General features: G+C 49.1%; 1 protein-coding gene across 1 annotated transcript in view; it reads right to left on the reverse strand.

Moving 5' to 3' along the window:
* Positions 1–12,696, reverse strand: part of GABRE (gamma-aminobutyric acid (GABA) A receptor, epsilon) — a 71,650-nt gene extending 58,954 nt beyond the window's left edge. The window contains exon 1 of the mRNA XM_014954908.1: positions 12,502–12,696. Coding sequence (XP_014810394.1) covers positions 12,502–12,696 — 195 coding nt within the window. The remainder of the gene's footprint in view (positions 1–12,501) is intronic.
* Positions 12,697–13,143: the final 447 nt, after the last annotated feature.

The raw sequence follows: 13,143 nt of genomic DNA on the forward strand, positions 1-13,143 counted from the left end.
GGCCGGTTCCCGTAATTTTTTTTTGGGATTTGTTTTGAGTTAGGAAGGGGGGAAAAAAAAAAAAAAAAAAAAAAAAAAAGGGATAAAAAAAGGAACTGAGTTCCCTGTAAACCTGAACTTGAGCCAGCCGAATTCACTCCTGCCATGATCCCATATGCCTGACCCGTTTTAGGAATCAGGCGGCTGGATCTGCTAGGAAAAAAAAACCAAAACCCAACCCCAAAGTGCCTTGGAGAGGCCAATGCTGGAAGTGGCTCCTTCCAGGAGAGATGGCTCATGGCCGTGCCATCATCTATGTCACCCCAAGGTAGGTCTCCCAGGGTCTCTCCTTCCCTGCAGTGGCCCTAGCAGAAACATCCTGATGCCACCTTCTTTCTCTTTAATCTTTTTTTTCTAATTTTTAAGTACAGCGAAAGCAATTACTACAGTTATTAGGGTTTTTTTCAGCTATATCTTTGAAAACTGATGTGTTACCACTGGACATACCAGCGGATTTGTTCCAGCTGTCTCACCGCATCAGAAACTTATTAAAAGAAGGAAAAAGTCAACAAGACTTAGTCGAGGAGACCCTGTGCAAAACTTTGCATGAGCACGGAGAGATTTTAGCTGGCTGTATTTAATTTTAAAAAAAACCAAACAAACCACAATCGTCAACCCGGACTCCCCCCAACCACCCTCCAAGGGTCCTCCAAGCTCTGAGGCAGCTTCCAGGGCCAGAGAAGACCCTGGGCCAAACTGGAGCTGTGCTTGCAGAGAGAAAAAGCTGTTACTGCTCCATGCGACTCCTGACCAGCAGGGAAAAGCCTTTCTGCGAGTGCTGATGATTAATTACTAGCGATAATTAACCTACAACAACAGTGGCACTCAGAAACTAGAGCAGAGGCACATGTCCCATCACGTGCAGCTCCGAATGGAAACAGAGCCCCAAAGGGATTTCTGTTTAAAAAATGCCTAAACACGATGACTGACACAACTGGAGCTTTTCCCCACACGGGCGCTCCCCAGGGCTGGTTGGCAGGGCACAGAGACTGCTTGTAGGTAGCCATCTCCCTCCCCACACTGCCAGCTGATGCTCTTGGAGGGGCTTTGCTGCTTCTCTGGGTGGCTCCAAGAACATCCCTGGGGTCTCTGGTCCATCAGAGAGAGGCCTTTTGTATAGTCCCCTCTGCCTCCCCATCACCAGTCCCACCTGATGGCCATCACTCCCTTGCCCCATCACCATGCAGGAGTGGTACCAACACTGCCCATCGTGCCTCCATGTACACCAACAGAAATGTAGGAGTGTGGGGCTGGGGCTTCAAATTGCCCCTTTTTGGTCCATTAAAGCGATGCTAAGGGGCTTCTGAAGCGAGGCAAGGAAAGGGAAAAAAAAAAAAGAAAAGCATCTGCCACATTCTCCATTTCATCTTGCAAGCTGTGAGATCCCACCCCTCTCACTGCCTATCCCTGCTGACAGCCGTGCTTCCTACAGAGCAAATGGGCTTGAAACTCTGCGATCAAAGTCATTTGCATTGATTTCCATGGCCTGGTTTCTCTGCCTGGATTCTTCCCATCCCTGTAGCCTCCCTGCCCCTCCGGAGCGCCAGCATCAGTGTCTTGCCTGTTTGGGGTTTTGCTGTATCTCTGTTTCCTTTCCAGAGGAAGAAAACAAACACCAGCGTCCAGCACCAATATTTTATCTGCAGGTTTAGCAGCTTTTGCTTGACCCGGTCCCAAGGTGGAGGTGGATATTTCCCTGCACACCGTTTCCCAGGCAGCTTCCCCACCTCTGCTGCCTCACAAGTCACAGCAGCAGCTTGTCCCCAGGCTCTCCGTTTCCTGCCAGACCAGCTTCCTCAGCAGCCCACCTTCCATGCCCCCCAACCAGCCTGTCCCCCTGAAACCTCTCAGATAAAGACCTCAGCCCCCCAAAGACTTTCCCGTAAGCCCAGTTGACCCAGTGGGTGGCAGCTGGTGTCCCCACACCAGTCACTCCTGAAAGGGCTGCTTCTGTTTTCTGTCCTGCTCAGGAAAGGACCGTAACAGCATCTCTCACTCCAGGAGAAAAGAGGGAGCAAAGTCTCCATGGCAGCTAGGAACAGCACTAGCGCGACAGTAAGACTGTGCAAGAAACTTGATTTTTTTTTTTTTCTTAGAGAAAATGCTTCTATTTTTGTCAAAAGGACTTTTTGAGGTATGAAACCTCTTATGAAACTTCTTCCACATCAGTGCTTTACATAAACTATTTTGCTGTAGTTGTGTTATTCATTGCACACATTTTACACCGGCATGAACTAGTTTATCTCCAGAGAATGGAAACTGGAGCCTGGCTGTGGGGCAGGGCATCCTGCAAGCCCCATCCTCTGCAGGTCACCTTGCCCAAGCCATGCCTTTCACAAACGACACTCCAGCCTGGTCTGACGGGCTCCCAACAGGGCAGACCCACACCACAGAGCAAGAAGAGGGTCTCAGCAGCATGAGCATCACCTTCAGAGTGTAAATGGGCCAGGAAACATCACACAGGTGCAACCTCAGTCACAGCCTCTGCTGGTGGGAGCTGCAAAGGTGAAAGGCACCACACTGACCTGCTCCCAAAGAGCTCAGAGCCCTAGAGCCCATGGGGAAGATGGCCAGCTCCATCCTCATAAGGACTAACAGGGTGGAGAGTCCATTCATTGCATTAGTATCACAGCCTTACGTATTTTTTTTCCCTCTGAGCCCGAGATGTCAGGGCTGATAGCAGATAGTTTGTTTCACAGCGAATGTACAGCGATAGGTCAGGGGAACAAGTGAAAATGCCACCTTTGAGGGGAATTAGATCATTAAAATGTCACCATAGTACCTTGGGAAGCCAACCGGAGATTCCAGCTGCAGTTTCTTGCTCCCTCTGCTAAGAAAAATAAATAACTCGGCACTGGTGAGGCCACACCTCGAGTATTGTGTCCAGTTTTGGGCACCTCAATACAAGAGAGATCTCGAGGTGCTGGAGCGAGTGCAGAGGAGGGCAACGAAACTAGTGAAGGGCCTAGAAGACAAATCATACGAAGAGCGGCTGAAGGAGCTGGGGCTGTTCAGTATGAGGAAGAGGAGGCTGAGGGGAGACCTCATCACTCTCTACAACTACTTGAAAGGACACTGTAGAGAGGTTGGTGCTGGTCTCTTCTCACAGGTAATTAACAATAGAACGAGAGGGAACGGCTTCAAGCTCCAACAGGGTAGGTTTAGATTGAACATTAGGAAGGAATTCTTCACAGAGAGAGTGGTCGGGCATTGGAACAGGCTGCCCAGGGAGGGGGTTGAGTCACCGTCCCTGGCTGTGTTTAAGGGACGTTTAGATGGGGTACTGAGGGATATGGTGTAGGGGAGGACTTTGTAGAGTAGGGTTGATGGTTGGACTCGATGTTCCCAAGGGTCTCTTCCAACCTCAATGATTCTATGATTCTATGATTCTATGATTACCTGCCAAGCGAGACCAGGCCTTTCTTTTCTAAAGAGATTACTATTTTTTTTTTTATAACACCATTGTTTCATACCACCCTGCCAGCAAGAGAGTCATGATCTCATTTTCCATTGCCACAAAGTCTGATTTTGGAGGAGTAAAAGCTTTCCTCCGAGCCTGGACTATGGGATAGAGGGAGTGCTTTGGGGACAGTAGCACAGGAGGGAAACCTACACAGCACCCACCCTCCCATCAGATCTGATGAACATTAAATTAATGGCAGTGCTATGCTAGTGTTATGCCCTTTTCCAGCTTTTCACCCTCAGTGCATTTTTTCCAGCAGCAATTTGATTCTGTGGGTCTTTCTTTCTGCTCCCCCACCCACACAGCTAGTGCTCACCATTTAACTGCCCTAGAGATTGCCAGACCCTCTTCCCATCACATGAAGAAGCATCCTCTGTTGAAATGTATGATGGTCTAGGGCTGTTTGCAGCTCTGAAGCAGCCTTGGTTGGAGCCTGCAGGGGATTTCTCAGTGCTCAGCTCCCCAGCTCTGTAATGGAAGAAATAATCCTTATCTTTAGCATGTGCCCTGAGCACTGAGGAACATCCAACTGCTATCATTGACCACTGTCCTTGTTATAATTTTTCTTTCCAAGTCTACATGGAAGGAGATCTGCACAGGAATAGCACATCTTAGAAGAGGCCACAGTAGGTAAAGCCCAGTCCTTACTTTTCCTCTTGTCCCATCTCCCAGTGGCTGCCTGGAGGAGATGCTAAGGAAAGGGGCAGGTATCTGGAAGGTTCCTCCCTTTCCAGGAGGACTCTCCACATTTCAGCTTATCATCTCTCAGGAGTTGCTATTGTCCTGTTGTCTCCTTGCTTTCCCAAGCTCTGGCTCACCCCCTCTCCCTTGACAGGGCTGGGAATTGCTTCCCACACCAGCTCAGGATGGAGAAGCAGAGCCAAAGGAGACTTTGCTGTCAGGCTCCTTTATTTAGGTCACAGGACAGCTGATGGCAGCAGCTGCCACCACTCCTGGCTTTTCTCTGCATTTTTCTCTTTCTGCTTCTCCTCCAGAGGACCAGCTCTGCAGCCAGCCCAAACCTTCCCAAAACTCAGAGCACTCAAGCCCTCGAAGCACTGACCCCTTCGCGCTCCCCCTGCACCATGCCTCAGTGACTCAATTGTTCTAATAGTTTTTCAAAGACTCCATTCATCTCCTGCCATAATTCACATCTTTGTACCGTGCTGCGGTGCGAAGGGAATAAAGTAGAGGGAGGACAATGGGAAAAATCAGACATCGAGGGGCAGATGACTTCTTCCCTTTGACCACACACACGAGGAAGATCAAAGCTACCTGGGTTTTTGTTTGTCAACACCAATCTGGTCCAGGCGAGATAATAACCACAAATGCCCAGGGCTGGGGCGTAAAGAATGGGAAGGGAACACTCTATTGTGGGCAGCTGAATGGTTCAACTGCTGGCAAAGCAAAGCCTTTTGTCCACCGATAGATTTTTTTCCCTTTCCAGATTTTATGGGTTATCTTTTGCGTTTCTCCTCTCTTTTCCCAAGCAGCTTATTACTCCATTTGGAGGATATTTCCAGAAGTTTAGGAATGGCCAAGAAAGTGTAATTTGAAGCAAGGACTTCGCTGATCTGAACTTGCACTTCTAAAGGGGGTATGAAATCTGCACCGGAGTCTGACTGCATCAGTTGGGTTCACCCTGGCAAATTTTTAGCTCTTTGTCCAGTACTTTTGATGAGCCCTTTTCAGCCAGGCAGAGATTAACCATTGGGTTCATCTGTCTAAAAGGTGATCTCTGTGCCACAGGGTCAGCCAGCAAAGCTCCAGCTTGTCCTCTCCTATCTTTGATTGGATGATGGGATGATTTTTTTTTTTTAATCAGAAGAATCACAGATGGCAAATAAATTAAAAGTTTAAAAAAACCCAAATTAATATTTATTTATGCTAAAATTCCCTTTTCTTTGCAACATACCCGTGCATCAGGGGGACTGTGATTGTTTTGAACCTCTCCGACCAGCTCTAGCCCTGAGCAGAGGAAATAAGCTAGGAAGATTTGGAGTCGTGACACACAAGTAGGTTCGAGGCAGGGAGACACCTAAGAACAAGAATATATTCACAACTGAGGCTTTGATTCTCCAGTCCTCCTGCTGTTTACAAGGAGCAGGGAGAGAGCGATTGTTTAACTTTGAAACTCCAAAATGGCCTTGGTGTCCACAAAGGTTTTAGAGAGCGCTCGCAACACAGCGGGAGCCAGGGATTAAGCTCTAAATCCCCGTTTTGTCCCTGAAAAGCTGTTCTGATCTCTCATAAAGTGAACCCGTGCTCTTAAGAAATATTTATCTCCATCATTAAAACTCCCTGCTATTGTTGGGCGTGATGGGCAGCCAGGAGCAAAACCAGAGAAGCCCTTCAGGCTGAGCTGGAGGTGCCCCTGCTGAGCAAAGCAAGGGCACAGAGAGGGTTGGATTCGCTGGGGGGGTGCCTGTGGGGATGGAGGTGCCTCGTCAGAGCTGTGACAGCATCATTAGCAGCCCCAGCCAGAATAGCAGGGCAGGCAGGGTCAGGGCAGAAGGCCACCACCATCACTGCAGCGAGAGGCTTGGAGACAGCATCTCCACCACCCCCATGCAGCTCTCATCTGTCCCCCGTTTACGTAAGCCTCATTTACCTCGAGTGCTGCAAACAAACAGAGGAAAAGTCCTGCAGCGTGACAAAACTCATTTAATCAGCTCCTGCAAAATGGGCTCTGCTCTTCTGCAGCTCCTTCCAGGAGGTGGGAAGCCCTCAAGATGCATCAGGTTGTGACTCCACAGCCTGTGAGACTATGGGGAGAGGTGACCACCCCCCGGAGGGGAGGGCTACAGTCAACTCCTGATACTGAAATTTTAGCTGGGAAGCCTCTTTGCACAACAGTGTGGGTGCCACTACCTGGAGTAAGACTGTTAAAATGCTGCAGCCCTTTCTGGCAGTGGGAAAGCAATGGAGCAAAGGCACCAAGCCTGTGTACCACATGAGAAGTCCTAGCATGTTCTGGGGTTTCCCAGGCTGATGTGAACCCATTTTTTTTTTTTTTAATGCTGTCCTAGAAATAATTGGCTGGCATACTGCTGCAGGAGCAGCGCACATCCCACTGGCCACAGGGAGATCCTGGGGGGCTCTGCTTAGAGGAACCATCACCAAGGGCAGTCCAAAAAACCCCCCAGTCAGGCACTGACCAGCAGACACACAGTTGAATAGCACTGATTTGGTATCACGTTAACCTGCCTCTTTGGGTACTGGCCACACATACACCAGCTTTTGCTCAGGAGCTGCTGCACTTGGAGGCACAGGGAGAAAAATAAACACACTGCACCTTTGTCTGCCATGGTCAGCACAGTTTGTCCCACCAAGATCACCAGCTATGCAGACCCCTTGGGTTCCTCAGCCTCCAGAGCCATGCCTGAGATACTTAAGATAGGAATATAGGGCATAAAGTTCAAGTGTATAATTGTGTGAGGCAGGCAGAGGATGGACAGGGGTCAAGGGTTCATCTTTGCTTCTAATGGAAGCACACAGGGAGACATCAAATGGAAGGGGAAAAATCATAGCCCCCCCCCAACCTAAATGGTTCATCATACCACAATTAGACCAAAACCCACTCCTTTCTGCAAAACCTAAATGGTTCTTTATACCACAATTAGACCAAAACCCACTCCTTTCTGCAGGATGTTGCATACACAGTTGATGTGAGTTCAAGGAGCAGATGGACCAGCTTACTGAACAACAACAACCCACCAAGAGAATAGCATATTTTCAGTTGGAAGGGACCTACAACAATCATCTAGTCCAACTGCCCAACCACTTCAGGGCTAATTGAAAGTTAAAGCAAATTTTTAAAGGCATTGTCCAAATGCCTCAAACACCAGCAAATTTGGAGCATTGACCACCTCTCCAGGAAGGCTGTTTTGTGTTTGACCACCCTCTCTGTTAAGAAACACTTCCTCATGACCAATCTAAACCCACCCCAGTGCAGCTTTGAACCATTCCTGTGCATCCTATGGCTGGATACCAGGGAGAAGAGATCAGCACTCCCTCTCCACTTCTCTTCCTCAGGGAGCTGCAGAGAGCAATGAGGTCACCCCTCAGCTTCCTTAACATAAGGATAACATAATTAAACATAAGGATGTGGCTTTTACAGGCAAATCCTTGAGCCACAGATTGCTGGAGGCTGGGAAAGTACTCTGGTGAAGCTCTGCAAGATGCATGAGGGAGAGAGTGCCTAAGATCATACATAGGGAGCATCTGCTGTTCGGCTGCTATCAGCAATTGGACACTGTTTAGACAAGGCTTTGGGCTCTCCCAGTAGAGCAGCTCTTCTGTACCTGCAGATTATAAACCCAGCAAACGCTTGGACTAACATTGGGTTAATTTTAGGAATAGCTGCTTTTTCCCCCTGCACATAGCTGGGCAATATTTTTTCAACAAATGACTTGTTTGCTTTAAATAAATGCAATTTCTAAGGATCCAAAGTGATGCAAAAAATTCAGGTCAAATTCCCTGAATAGCTTCCGCCACCAAAAAAAGCAACAAACACTCTGAAGGGCTGAGCAAATCACATGGAGAAGGGTTGGAGTCCTTCAGAAACACTTCCTTTTCACTATTTCCAAAAAGCTTCTATTTCAGGCACTTCCCATATACACCAGGGATCAGCTCCTTGCAAGTCTGAGAAGCACAGACCCAATTTGCTGCTCTCCCCTGGGGCTACATTCCCCTCCCCAGGGCTCCCTCCTCACCACCACGCTCCATCGTGCCACAGGAACCTGCTCTCAGCCTGCCAGGGCTGGTGCCATTCACAGGAGCTGCTTTGAACATCCATCAGACTGGAGCAAAACCACAAGATGGTTCCAGCTCTGCCACAGTCCTCTCCAGCCTGTACTCCAGACCCCAGAGATCCCTTTGCTTGAGCCACATCCTAAAAAGTTTCCACACTGAGTGCCTCTGCTTCCCACAGCAGCTGTGGTGCTCAACAAGCTGCCTCCTGGGCAGTTGATTTTTACAGGTCCACCTGGGTTTCATCTCATTATCCCCCTCCCTCCCCAAACCACCAGTTGCAGCTGAGCTGGAACAGCTTCCTTTCCCATGAGCCTTGAAGAAAATGACATTTTTCTGTGCAAGAATTAAAGTGCCAAGGGGTTCTTCTGGCTTTGGAGGAAAGTTCCCCCAAGTGGCCATCCCATTCCAGGCAAAGGAGGAGACACAGCATTTCGGGCAGGTAAAGTTATGGCTAGGAGGGTTTGGATGCTGCAACCCAGATCCTGGTAACAGCAATGCACCAGGTTCTCCTTTCACACTATAATCTGCCCAAACAACTTCATTTGCAGATCCTTGGAGAATATTCAGGGTCCTACAGAATCAAAAGCCCTCCGACCAAAGTGTTGCTGGATCCAGATGCCAAATGTTGACTTTTGCAGCATGCCTTTGGGTTTGGGCTGATTTTCACTTTGAAAGGAAGGCAGCACTCCATGGCTTTCACCGATTTCACACAGCATCTCCAAACTGGGAATCTATCATCAGAAGCCCAGGGCTTTCCAGGTGGAAGTGTCTCCCTGCAATCCCAGTTCAGACTCTCTCATATCCAGAGGGGCTAAGAGCATCCTCATTTCATTTGCAGAGAAGGCACAAGCATTCATAATCGGGTGCCTGAATAAGCATGTAGATATCTAGCTCTGAGTGAATATCTCAGCTTCCAGAGTATTTTGACTAATGTAGTACACACTGACCCAAATTTCGGGAACAGAGAGGCTCATTGATTCAGACTGGGTAGAACACAGCACTCTTGTGGGGGGACGCATTTGAAACTAATTAAAGATTGCTCCCATCAAACCCACTTCTGTCCCTCTTCATACCCCCCAGCACAGAAGTCTCCTTACTGGGCCAGCCCTGAGGGCTACTGGACCATCTCCCCTCACAGGGAAAGGATCTCTTCTCTCCAGGGCCACATTTTGGGGAGCAAAGCAGCATTAGCACATCCTGATTGTGTTTAACTCCTGTTATTTTGTAGAGTGCTTCATGAAACCTTAGTCTTTCTAAAAGTATTTTCTTCGACTAAATCCCACTCCATTTTCTTCAGGCAATAAATGAATTTTGTTTACAAAGTACTTCAACAAGACTTGAAATTTCATTTACGGAAAATGGGCCTCAGACTTTCAAGGCATCTGAATCCATGCTGAAATATGGCAATTTCAAGCACTTACCTGTCTCCTTCCTGCAAGTCTTTGAATCAAAGGTTACCATGACAACGAAGCCCACTCTCAGTCCAGCAGAATGAGTTGTTTTTACATGACGTCATTATTAGCCAGGACCCAACAAAATTACGCAAATGAGATCCCCAGACAGCAGGACTGCAGAAAGCCCAAACAAGCAGCATAACAATTACACTCTAAACTTAGCAAAGAAAGGAAAATGTCACCCAACTCCCCAGCAATAATGCTTTAAAAACCATCCCAAAAAGGCTAACCTCCCCCCAGTACCCCTGCAGGGCTACAGATGTAGACCAGCTCTGCCCTCTTACAAGTTGAACTTGATTTCCACCCTAGGAGGTGGCACAGTTGCCTGCACATCCCAGCAGACAGCCACTTGTGCTCCCAGTGGGGGTGCTGACTCCCAGCACTCTCCCAGGAAGCTGGTTTACATTATGCTGTCTACATGGAAACCCAGAAAGGGAGAGGAGTTGCTGCTTTGGGTGAAATGCAGCTGCTCACCACCCTGACCTCCCCATGGCCGTTGCATGATGCACATTGGGCTCCTTCCACCCAGCACCTAGAGCATCCTTGCCCCAAAGCAAGGAACTTTACACATCTCTGCTCCTTACCTGGGACATCACAATGCTGCCATGTAATGACAGACCCCCATCTCAGGGTGTCCCCTGCCCAGGGCCACCTCCAGATCAGCCTCCACATCTCTTCTAGGCCAGGGACCTAACAAGCCAGCTGCTTAGAGATGCTTCCCTTTATAACCACGATCAGGTGAATACAATCCTCTCCTCCAAATGAGTATGTGAGTGAGGCCCTCCACTCCTAGGTGATTGAGGGTTCACACTTGAAAATGAGTGTGTGCTGGCAGCGGCTGTTCTCCAGAGGAGGGAGAGGGAGTCACTCAGCAATGAGTTGCTATAGATGGTCATTCAAGCATAATAAATCCTCCTTATCAACCCTGTCTCACTACCCCTCATAATTTAAGCTGGGTGTAATAAGGCAGTGTGAAGGCAAAGGCTAGCTTTACAGTCAAACTGGGGATTACAGCCTGGCACGGATATTTAAAGGTTCACAATAGCAAAGAAAAATTGGAGGAGCTGAAACAGCTTCCCTTGAATGCTGGGAGGTGGAAATTCCAGCGCAGGACTGGGCTGATGTATAGCTAAGCTGGGGGTCAGACTGGAGACTTACTGCTCCCAGGCTTCTTGAGCAAGAAAAAAATTGTGCATTGTATTTAAAGAAGGTTTCTGTCTGTATTATATGTAATTTTATATATCTTTTTTTTTTTAAATCCAGAACACTGTACCCTTTTTTTCTTTATTTCTCTTAGTAAACTCAGCAATACTATTCTGTCTCCTATTCTCACCCATTTCTCACAAAAGCCCAGGAACTACTTTTCCCCTTATAAGCAACTTGCCACTCTGCATAGGAGCTAGGAGCCTTTGCTTTCTGATTGCCTCATTTATGAAGCTAGTCCTTCCCAGACTTAAGCCTGAAGTTTATAGCACCACATCTGAAGGAGAGTTTGTAGGCCTGAAAGCTTGGCTTCTTTTCCCCAGCTGTGTTATCCGTGTAATAAAAAATATTGCTTTTTTTCTACCAGCCTTGCCTCACTTATGTCCTTAGACTATCAGGGCCGCAACACCACCTCTGCTGAAACCTCTGCTGTCAATTCCTAGATTGCTATTTAGCAGGGATCCCAAAGTGCTTTTATAAAATGCCTGATGCCCAGCAAGCTCCCGCACCTCTCCCCTTCTGAAGAAAATCACCCAGTGCTGGTTTTTGGAGACGTTTTCTCTCTGCTGGCCAAAAGGGTGGCTGTGGGGATGGGGGTGGCGCAGCCCCGTTCAGCCCAGGGTCCCTGATGTCCCTGGGCTGGCTGGCTCCCCTGTCCCACCCGAGTCCTACGGCTGTGTCTTCCACACCACCACTACAAAACTCCCATCAGAGCCCCAGGTGTAGGGGGGCATCTGAATCCCATGTGGTGCTCCTCCCTTGGAGCAGGAACCACAGCAATACGAGGGGTAGACAACCACTAGAGTCCAAGAATGAGACCCAAGGAGCCCTATGGTTCTCACACCAGAGGTGTTTCCCCTGCCCTGGTGTCAGAGCAGGGCTGGAGAAGGTTCCTTCTCCTTCTTCCCCTGACCAGGGGGCTTAGGGAGGCATTCCCTGCTGCTGTGGGGTGAAGGAGCTTTGCTGGGGTTGACACCCACACCCATCCCTCCAGACACATTGCCCAGGCCCTTCCACAGCCCATCGCTTGCTGCCGGCTTAGGGGTGGAGAAGATGAAGACACCTCCATCCCCATGAAGCACACTGAGGAGCCACAGAAGGAGCTGAGCGAGTCCATGCTGGGAAGTGTGGACCACCAAGTGTGAAAAGGGAAGGTGGTGGGGGCAGGAGGAAAGTCACAGCCACTTTTTCCCACCTCTGACTGCAGCGAGTGTGTGCTTGTGGCAGCAAAGCCCAGGATCCCCCAGGAGGCCCCTGCAGCCCCCAGCCTGCCAACGCGTGAAAGCTTAGGGAAGAATGAGTCCCAGCAAGCCACAAATCTGCCAGGTGAGGGTGTTCTTCAAGGAGTGGGGCGACCGCAAAGTCCCAAATCATGTTCCTGCTGACAGGCTGCTGATGGATGAGTTCGGTCAGGAGGAGCTGCGCTTTGCAGAAGAAAGCACTGTTTGCTTACAAGGCAGCCACCATGGAGAAGGTCCTGGGAAGAGCCCCATGAACAGGAGTTGTGCAGCATTGGACCTACATGTCTTACAGAGTGAAGGAACCAGAGAAGAGGCATTCCTCTTCCTTCCACAGAGGGAACCCTACCTTGATGCTGGGGTTCCTGATGGTACCACCCAAACACATGAAGGCTCGCTTAGGGCTGGCTGTGGGGCACTCACTACACCTCACGAAGAGGTGGTTGGCAGAAGTTGTTTCTGGAACAGCTACCATTTGAAGGCGGAAGATGACCGCTGCACCCCAGGGCACCTTTTCCTTCACGGGGCCGTGGGGCTGAGCCATCCCCACCAGCCACGTTACAGCCTGGCATAAGGGACACGTTTATCCGCTCCCCAACATCTGGCACCTCGGGAGCCACACATCAAGGGTTCCTCCCGCCCTGAGCCCTGCTGTGCTATAAGCATCTAATAATAAAACCCAGCTATTGCATTCCGAAGACACCTGTCAGGCTGAGCACTAAGTGCTGGGGTAATAAATTCTTGCTCAGCTATGCCTCTTCTCCGCCAATTCTCCTGGCTCTGCCTGTTTTCATTAGTATTTCTTTTCTGTGGACACTGCAATTACACTCTGTTCCTCTTCAGGGCCCTTGTTCCAGGTTCAAATAGAGAAGTGATAATGCAGGGAAGCTTTTCACATGGCTGTTTATTTTTGTCTTCTGAGTCAGGAAGATCTTTTCAGGCTGGGATCAACCCTGTGCAGTTTTGATTGAGGAGGGACTCGGGCCGGGGA

Source organism: Calidris pugnax, unplaced genomic scaffold, assembly GCF_001431845.1.
Source record: "Calidris pugnax isolate Ruff unplaced genomic scaffold, ASM143184v1 scaffold38, whole genome shotgun sequence".
NCBI classification, from domain to species: Eukaryota; Metazoa; Chordata; class Aves; order Charadriiformes; family Scolopacidae; genus Calidris; species Calidris pugnax.